Source organism: Apium graveolens, chromosome 6, assembly GCF_009905375.1.
Source record: "Apium graveolens cultivar Ventura chromosome 6, ASM990537v1, whole genome shotgun sequence".
NCBI lineage: Eukaryota > Viridiplantae > Streptophyta > Magnoliopsida > Apiales > Apiaceae > Apium > Apium graveolens.
The window spans coordinates 253,523,605-253,534,180 of NC_133652.1; the positions used below are offsets into that span (position 1 = coordinate 253,523,605).

General features: G+C 34.7%; 1 protein-coding gene and 1 pseudogene across 1 annotated transcript; one reads left to right on the top strand and one right to left on the bottom strand.

The window, feature by feature from the left end:
* Window positions 1-2,471: 2,471 nt before the first annotated feature.
* On the bottom strand, window positions 2,472-5,038 carry LOC141663869 (putative pentatricopeptide repeat-containing protein At3g15130). The gene has a single exon (XM_074469719.1). The coding sequence runs from the start codon at window positions 5,036-5,038 to the stop codon at window positions 2,960-2,962; it is 2,079 nt and encodes a 692-aa protein (XP_074325820.1). The 3' UTR covers window positions 2,472-2,959.
* A 105-nt stretch (window positions 5,039-5,143) lies between these two features.
* LOC141663870 (pentatricopeptide repeat-containing protein At2g20540-like) lies at window positions 5,144-6,279 on the top strand (annotated as a pseudogene).
* Window positions 6,280-10,576: the final 4,297 nt, after the last annotated feature.

Genomic DNA, 10,576 nt, shown 5'->3' on the forward strand with positions numbered 1-10,576 from the left:
CAAAAACATAGATGAACCATGTGTCTACAAAAAGGTTAGTGGGAGCGCGGTAACATTTCTTGTATTGTATTAAAAGAGGAGACGTCAAGAGAGTTGACACACATAACAATGTAGCAGACCCACTCACAAAGCCACTTTCTCAAAGTCACTTTGATCGTCATAAAGACAAGATGGGTATTAGATACCAGAGTGATTGGCTTTAGTACAAGTGGGAGATTGAAAGAGATGTGTCCTAAGTCCAATCATGTATGATGATTTAGGAATAACTTTTATGTAATCTGTTTTGATTTCATTGATATTAATAAAAGACTTGTTATGGTTTTATTGCGGGATTTATCTATTTAAGTGTTTAAATAAGATATACCATAGTTTAGAGTAAAACTTTTTATGGATTATGATGAGATCATAATAATGAGACCTAAAAGATGATAACTCTAAACTTAAATATTTCCTGGTCGTAGAATTACTAACTGGTAATTAATAATCCGCAAAGATCGGTACATACTATGCTTGCTTCATTATGAAGGATGTCTGTTCTCATAGACATTTGTGTGGTGACACTATAGCTAGTATGTAGGTGCTTATTATAGAATAAGTTCACTGAACATGACTCACACAGCTGAACAACTGATGGAGTTCACTCACGTGTCAGCAGTTGTTCACATAGTGATAGTTGTACAAGTATCCTTAGACTTGAGGTCATCATAGTCATCTTGTGTACACTGAACTATGCTTTGGTTTAGTTCTTAGTCTTCAGGGACAATTATAAGGGCTCTACTGGGTATAGGAATTTGTACACGAAGATAGTGTATGATCAATAAAGGATCTACCCCTTCCAGTGAAGGAAGAGAATGTTCAATGCTGATCCACTTATGCTAGTTCAGGAATCTCTGGCCAGAGTGAATGAAATTAGAAAGGAGTTTTCAATTTACATTAAATAGAACTAAGCATAGTGAATGGGAAAGCAAATGATTAAATAAGATAGGCTTGACACAAGTTCCATGCCTTGTATTTAATCGTGACATTGCAGGGTAGAAGGAATTGATTGTACGGTAACTACTCACTGAATATGTTCTTAGTATTCTAAGCAGTAAATTCGTATTATCCGGATAGTCGCAATATGCTGAGAAGTATCTCTCACGATGTAGAATAAATATGATTAATTTATTAATTAATCATATTTAATGAATCAGAGAATTTATATAAATAATGATAAAATAGTTTTATTATTATTTATTTGTACTACCGGCTTAATATTGAACCTACAGGGTCACACCATAAAAGAGAATGATTTAATGGTGGAGGAATTAATTAATAATGGCTGGTAATTATTTATTTGTGAAATAAATAATTAATTAGCAGATTTAATAATTGATTAAATGAGATTTAATTAATTCTTAATATTATTAATTAAGAATTTAATTGTGGAAATTAAATCAAGTGAGAGAATTATTTTTCTAAAGTGTTTAGAAAAGGGATTAATGATTAAAAGGTATTTTAATTATTAGTTAATTGGTTAATAAGAATAATCAATTAAAGGGTTAATAATAATAATATTTTTTGGAAAATTTTCAGCTGAAAATTTTGCCTATATATATAATATTATAAACCCTATTTGCCTCAACCCAAATAATTAACCCTAATTCTAAAGTAGAACAAGAGGGAGACAACTAATTCTCTCAACCTCTTCCTCCTCCATCACATTGTACTCTTGCTGGATATCGGTGGAGTGCTTCACACTTGAGGAGTAGCTGCTAGGGATCTCCGCTCATCATTCTTGGATCGCTATTAAAGACCTCCATCTTTCCATTAACGTAAAGTTTCTTAAGGTAAACATACTGAACTACGAATTAAATATTATTTTTCGCATGGATCCTGCGGAGAGTTTCGATTTTTTAAGATTTAAATTTACGTTTTCGTTGCGTTTATGTGTTAAAAACCTTCACAAGTAACTATCTATTTTTTTTGGAATTCAAGTAACTATCTTTAAAGTTAAATAAAATATTCATTTAGCACATTTACATATTATGTGTATGATAAAAAGTACATGTGACAATATGGTGTAATAGTATGTGGTTGTATATGTGAATTAAATATCTCAAGTTCGATTCCCACAAATCACATGTTTTACATAAATATTAAAAATAGGGGTAGTTTAGTCTTTTCACATAAATATTAAAAATAAGGGTAATTTAATTTTTTTAATGAGACTTTTTAATCTCATGAATTTTATCCCCTTATTCTCCTATTATATATAGATGAGATATACCGAGACTAGATTTATTTGTTGCAATTAAATTTAAAAAAAACCTAAAGAAAAACTATAAATAAAAACCGACAGGAACAAAATTGAAACAAAATGCGTCTTTTTCATACCAAAACACTTCACTGAAGTCAAAATATAAATCAGTAAGAAACACATGTATTTACAGAACTGTGTATCCATAATTGAAAGCAAGAAAAGAGGCAACAATTAGAAAGTGAAGACTGGCTGAAGCCTTGCTTGAAGCAGGAAGTGAAGTCCAAGTACGTACAGACAAATCCTGTGCAAACATCAAAGAGTTCATGCTACCTTAAGAAGGATAAAATCAATTAACTCAATATAATCATTAGATTTATAGCAGAGATTACATGAAGCACTTCACAACTCACAAATCAAAATAGTACAACTCAAGGCATTTGAATCCCTTAATTTTAAAACAGCAATGACAAGGAGTTAGTCTAGTGCAATGACAAACCATGAAGATGAAAACAGAGAAGCATGGAGGTATCAATATAACATATTACTATAATCTGTGTGTTTTAAAGTCTCAAGGAGTTTGGTTATTTCAATGACATAGCTTGAAGATGGAAATGAGAAGTATGGAGGGACCAAAATATAATAATGCAACACAATCAAATTGCATGTTACTTCCTTGTGACCATGCCTTCTCAATTTATCGTCTCATAGATAGAGATATCACCAATAATCTTTGCATGAACACAATCCATCTTCAAACTTGTGAAATCTATTAGCATCTCTAACAACAAACACTTTTGACAAGATCTTCGACAGCCCTTTGATGAACTCATGACAATCCCCACAAACTCTAAGATTTTTGAATATTCGAATAGGCTTCCCCCCTTTCTTCATTCCACCACAAACTAATGCCAGCCCAATTGCCAACTTCTCACTATGAACTCTCAAGCTCTCCTCCTTCGTCTCCTCTTCGACATCATGCAATGCATACCGCACATCAGAAGCATACCCTATCTCTTCTCTCATCCTTCTCTCGCATTCTTGCAATACTTCATGGATTTTTTGGGTTAGTGGATGTGTCTCATCTCTGTTATAGAAAAAGTGAACTTCTTTGTCGATTTCAACCCAACTGCGTCCAGCATCTTTCTTTAACCCTTTTCTTTTCACCATTTTCCTCAGTCTCTCACTCTCTTTCCAGTAGCCAGCATCAGCATATAGGTTTGATACCATTACATAATTAACTGGATTGTTACCATCAAGATTCAGGAGAATCATTTCAATTTCTCTCCCCATTTCCAAGTTCCCATGTACTCTACAAGAGCTAAGTAATGTTTGCCAAATACCTGTACTAGGCTTAAATGGCATATTCTTTATGAGATTCTTAGCTTCATTTAAGTGTCCAGCTCGGCCAAGAATATCAACCATGCAAGCATAATGCTCAATCATAGGTTTTAAACGACGATCTCCACACAATCTTGAGAAATATTCTCTACTCTCTTCAACCAGTCCGGAATGGCTACAAGCTGCTAGCAGAGCCAAGTAAGTAACTCTGTCGGGCTCAACACCATCAAGCTGCATATTTTTGAAAAGTTTTACTGCTTCTATGCCAAGACCAAACTTTCCATACCCAGTAATCAAAACTGTCCAAGACACGACATCTTTCTCCTGCATTTCATTAAAAAGATTTTGTGCTTCCTCTATCTGTCCACACTTTAGGTACATATCAACAATTGCATTAGCTACTGATATATCATCTGCTGGAATTTTAACCGCGTAAGAATGCATTTGTTTCCCTTGTTCAACTAGAGCATAATCAGCAAAGACACCCACGATGCTTGAGAGTACAAATCCATCTACACAAATGTTGCTGTTTCTAAGTTTCCTAAAAAAGTCCATGGCCTCTAATAAGTTTGCTTCTTGAGCATAACCAAGAAACAATGATGTCCACGATATCACACTCTTCTGTTCAACTTGATTATACAATGCCCTGGCTGGATTTAAGTAGCCACATTTTACATATAAATCAATAAGAGCACCCGCAATAATTGTGTTAGCCAACAACGGAAAACCCAGAGCAATCAAGAAAGCATGAATTTGGGATCCTTCACGGATAGCCCCTAAACCACAACAAGCCTTTAATGTGCTAGTAAATGTGTACTCATCTGGGATTTCTCCTTGTTTCTGCATCTCCTGAAACAAAAATAAAGACTTATCACCCATTTCTCGCTGAGCATATCCTGCTATCATAGCATTCCAGCTTATTAAACTTCTATACAGCATCTTATCGAAAACCTGAGCTGCTTCATATATTCTATCACACCTTGCATACATATCTAGCAAAGAGTTCCCAATAACAGGATAGCATTCAAACCCTTTTCTACAACACAACCCATGAATCTGCATCCCGGTATCCACAACCCCTAAAATCCCACACGCTTTTACATTCGTGGACAAAGTAAACTCGTTCGGATTCACTTCCGAAGAACCCATCTCTTTAAAAACATCCAGTGATCCTCTGGAATTACCTTGCTGTAAAAACCCACACATCAAAGAAGTCCAAGAAACCACATTCCTATCTAGCATTCTGTCAAACACCTTACGTGCCATATCCATTCTTCTACATTTTCCATACATATCTATAAGATCATTGTTTATCATCCTATCAACTTCATAACCCATTCTAAATATTGCTCCATGAACTTGCATTCCTTGATCAAGTTTCAAACTTTTTGAACACTTTCTTAATATATCAGCAAATTCTTGCCTCCCATCTTTCAAAAAACCTATAAATTGGCTCATCTTTTAAATTTATATATCAAACCACATCTACACAATTCAAAGTTTCAATTTTTATATAATAGCACAACCAGTCTAACTAAAAGTTTCAATCTTTAAGTACTAGCAATGACTACAAACATCTTGACTACAAGAATCTTGGAAGATATGTTTGTACCCATGTTACAAAAGTGTGTAAGCATTGCAAAATTGAAAAAAATAAATGCCCAAATAGTCAAATTCTCATTGTCACAAAGCAACTTCTTGGTGACATAGATGGTGGATATTTGTGATCAAAACGGAGAGATAAAGTATGTTAATTTACTCTTCAAAGAGGTGATAAATCCCAATACCCATTTGTATAATGCAGTTATAAGAGCATATACACACAATCACTTGTATGTATTGACAGTAAATATGTATAAGCAAATGCTATGTGAAGACTCAACTTTTCCTGATAAATTCACATACTCATTTGTAATTAAGTCATGCGGAGGACTTATAAGTCATGGGTTGGGTAAACAAGTTCATGGGCATGTGCTTAAAAATGGGCTTTTGGGTATTGTTGTGATTGAGAACTCATTGTCGAATATGTATTTAAAATGTGATAATGTGATAATGTGATTGATGCACGTAACTTGTTCGGTGAAATGAGGGAGAGAGGTGATTTCTAGGAATGGGCTTATTTATGGTTATGTTAAGTTGGGACAGATGAAAAAGGCGAAAGCCGTGTTTGAAGAAATGCCTGTAAAGTCTGTTGTAACATGGACCGCGATGATTTCTGGGTATATTCGTACTGGATGTTATGCAGATGCGTTGGATGTTTTCAGGAGGATGCAAATGGTTGGTGTGAAACCTGATTGGGTTAGTTTGGTTGCGGTTTTAAGAGCTTGTTCGCAGTTGGGAGCTCTTGAGGTAGGTAAATGGATTCATTTTTACGCGAATAAGAATGGGTTTTTGAATAAGACTTGTATATGTAATGCCTTGATTGAAATGTATGCTAAATGTGGAAGCATAACTGAAGCTTTGCTGCTGTTTAATCTTATGTGTGAGCGTGATGTGATTTCTTGGAGTGCTATGACTATGGGATTATCAAATCATGGAAAAGCCAAGGAAGCAATTCAAGTCTGGTATACAATTTCTGCTAATGTGCTAGTAAGGTCAAATTTCAACAATCTAAGTGTTTTGAATATTCTGTACAACTTAATTTTTCAGGGGCACTTGGGCCACCTTGCAGCTTTTAAATGTTAGCTTACCAGTTATATTCAAGGGCTAATGAAAAGAAGGTTGCTCATCATCTGTTTTTACAATTTTTCTTTCTGAATAATAATGAGGCAAAGCTCGGTAAGAAATCAGATGTCTTAGCTCAATGATCAGCACGACGAAAATGTTACATAGGTTAATAGGTACTAGGCGAACCAGTGCCGAACAAATACCCTAACTATAAAACATGTATTGTCATGTTTAAATGGGAAGCAGAAAATTCTGAGAGCCAAATACCATGCCTTCGACATAAAGTGCAGAACAATACATATCAACATAAAAAGAACAACAAAATATTTGGTTTTTTGATTCTTGTTCTGAACAAAATTCTCAATTGAATCTATCTTGCAACAAATTTTTTCCAAGAAAAAGAACTGCCTTCAAAATTATAATGTAATTCTTCTTTTCACCAACATCTCTCCTCATTGGCTAATTTTGCTCCATACTCACTAATTCGGACCTACAAATGACGTACCAGAAACAAATTAGCATTTTTTCTGATTTAAATAAGATCGAGTTTTATTAGAGATCTCGAAAACTATATATGTAAAAGCTCCAACCCAACGCTATAACACTATTTTAGTATAAGTTATAGTGCAAAACATACTCCAATTCAAAACTATAATGGTGTCAAGGTTACACCAAATAAATGGTGTGACACCAAATTTGGTGTCAAAAGTACATTTGGTGTAATTTTTCCACCAAATTTGGCGTAATTCATATTTCCTAATATACCTGTTCCGTTGTCTTTGTTGACAAAAACAAATTTATTCTCCGCATATCCCATTTATATTCTATTATATCCAAACTGCTTTTAAAAAATTAAGTATATCATATCTCTACTTAGACATTTAGTGTAAAGTATAATATCGATGGGTTGGAATACATTTTATGGATGGTGTTGATAGAATCTAATAATTTCATAAACATATAATTCTTTAAAATAGAGACAAGGACCGTAATTATCATATATAATTATCGAGATTAAACCGAAAGCGGAAGCGTACCTGAATCCATAAGACGATAATTGTTACGGTATCTGAATCTGTATTATTTTCTTGATTATTGTCTTCCTCAACCAAGTACTCCTTAGGTTCTCAATAGCTCTCTCTAATGGGTGGAAGATAAGCCGTTACGTGTGTACTTGATATATTGGGGACTATAACCCTTTTGTATACCACCTAATTAAATCTCCCATTATAATTTAATTGGGTCTGGTATTAGGTATCCACTTATTAGGTCCATACAATAGATTAAATTTAATTGGGTTTCTGATTTGATCACTTAATTTAACCCAATATAATAAATATCAAATATAATTGATATATTTATATGTAGCCCATAAATTAATTATTATTATTAAAATAATAATAACAATCTCCCACTTGGGCTTCATATGAATCCAAAATCAATTATACAAAATTTTAGTGCGCAACTTAATGCTATTTATCGTCCTTTAGATTTTACCAAAATAATTTGGTCCGTCTACTATATATGCATAAGATTCTGGCGGCATTCGTCACAAACTTTACGTGACTAAACCTTCCATGATCACCACACAAATATATTCAACGACATGAATCAATGCATGGATAAGTGACATGGAAATTACATATAATGTGATCTATATAATATCTATTTCCAACTAATCCTTAGTCAATCTCTAACGAGATTGATTCCAAGTTTCTCAATTCAATGTTAAACCACAATAAGAAAATTGAACAAAAGTAGAGTGACATTTAATAAAATTCCATCAACTATATTCTGCAGAACATAAACAACTCAATGTTTATTACATAAAACACCAAAATACAAACTCCCATTAAACTAAAGTATCACATAAGGTAACACCCATATAAGCAATATGCTCGTGAAAAACCTTAGGTGTTAATGCCTTAGTGAGCGGATCCGCAATCATGGAGTTAGTGTCAATGTGTTCTATCGAAATCTGTCCACTCTGAATCTTTTCTTTAATAACTAGGAACTTAATATCTATATGTTTTGCATTTGTAGTGCTCCTATTATTGTTTGAATACTCTACTGCTGATTTATTATCACAAAATATCTTTAATGGTCTTTAAACACCATCAAGGGTACGCAAACCAGTGACAAAGTTTCGCAACCATAAAGCTTGATTGGATGCCACAAAACATGTTATATATTCTGCAGCCATGGTGGATGAAGCTATGAGTGTCTGTTTGGCAGACCTCCATGAAATCGCTCCACCAGCCAGTAGATAAACATAGCCCGAAGTATATTTTCTTTCATCTTTGCATCCTCCAAAGTCAGAATCTGAATATCCAATGATTTCTAGATGATCTGATTTCTTGTATGTGAGCATGTAGTCTTTTATTTTCTTCAAATACTGTAAGACTCGTTTCACTGCTTTTCGTTGCTCCATTCCCGGATTACTCAAATATCTTCCCAATATTCCAACAATGAATGTTATATCAGGACGAGTACAAACTTGAACATACATTAGGCTTCCCACTGCCGATGCATATGGTATCCTTTGCATTTCCCTTTTCTCAAGTTCATTCTTGGGACACTGTTTGAGACTAAATTTGTCTCCCTTAGACACAGGTGTATCCATTGGTGCATAATCTTTCATGCCATACCTTTCCAGGATCTTTTCGATATAGCTCTTTTGTGACAATCCAAGAATACCTCGAGAGCGATCTCGATGTATCTAAATTTCTAATACAAAAGAGGCATTACCAGGATCCTTCATCTCAAATTGACTAGTGAGAAATTTCTTGGTATCGTACAATAAGCCTATATCATTGGTAGCAAGTAAGATGTCATCAATGTATAAGAGAAGAAAGATAAATTTGCTCCCACTGAACTTGTGATATACACAATGTTCCACCAAATTCACTTCGAAACCATATGATGTGATTACATGATGAAATTTGTGATACCATTCACGAGAAGCCTGCCTGAGACCATAGATGGACTTCTTTGATTTACAAACGACAGTCTTTGGATCTCCAATGACAAAGTGTTCTGGTTGCACCAATAAATTGTCTCGACAATGTTTCCATTGAGAAATGCCGTCTTTACGTCCATCTGATGTAGCTCTAGATCATAGTGAGCCACAAGTGCCATAAAAATTCTAAATGAGTCTTTCGTGGAAACCGGCGAGAAAGTCTCATTGTAGTCGATACCTTTCTTTTGAATGAATCCTTTAGCGACTAGACGAGCCTTATATCTTTCGATGTTACCACTCGAATCCCTTTTGGTTTTAAATACCCATTTGCAACCAATAGGTTTTGAGCCTTTAGGCAACTCGACAAGATCCCAAACGTCATTGTCTTTCATAGATTACATCTCTTCATTCATGGCATCAATCCACTTTTGAGAGTTAGGACTCTGCATGGCTTGTTGAAGATTTATAGGATCATCTTCCCCAATGCCAATTCCATCTTCATGTTCTTGTAGAAAAATAACATAATCATCTGGAATTGTGCTCTTTCGCTCTCTAGTGGATCTCCTAAGTGGCACTTCTTGTTATTCATGAGATTGTTGAGTTTGCTCAATTAGTTCCTCATGGGGAATTTCGGTGTTGTCGTGAACCGGAGGGCCTTGAACAATGATAGGTATCATAATCTGATCACTGCTCTCGACAGAGTCATAAATAGGATCATGACTATCTTCTTCAAAGATAATACTTTTACCCATATCTTCCCTCCCAAAATCAACATCCTCAAAAAATCTTGCATTATTAGTCTCAAAGAAGGATCTAGTAGCGGGATCATAAAATTTAAATCCGCGAGTACGTTCCGGATACCCAACAAAATAGCAAATGACCGTCCTAGAGTCCAGTTTCTTTTCATTTGACCTATATGGCCTTGCCTCAGCTGGACAACCCCAAACATGTAAATGTTTAATACTAAGTGTTTTCTTAGTCCAAAGTTTGTAAGGAGTTTCGGTCACTGCTTTAGTTGGAACCCCGTTAAGGATATAAATTACAGTCTTTAGTGCATCTCCCCAAAGTGATTCAGGAAAGGAAGAATGACTTATCACTTCTCACAATATATTTAAGAGTACGGTTTAGCCTCTCAGCAACACCATTCATATTTGGTTTTCCTGGTATAGTGTACTGAGGGACAATTCCACAGTACTTTAGGAAGTTAGCAAAGGGTCCTGGATGTTGCTCACCTGATCCATCATATCTACCATAGTATTCACCAACATGATCAGATCTGACAACTTTAATACTACTAGTTAGCAGAAGTTCAACTTCAGCTTTATACTCTTTAAATACGTCTGAGGCTTATGACTTCTCATGTATCAAGT

What these genes read in the sequence shown, in the direction of transcription:
- LOC141663869 (XM_074469719.1), bottom strand. Translation starts at nt 5,038, where the DNA reads ATGAGCCAATTTATAGGTTTTTTGAAAGATGGGAGGCAAGAATTTGCT.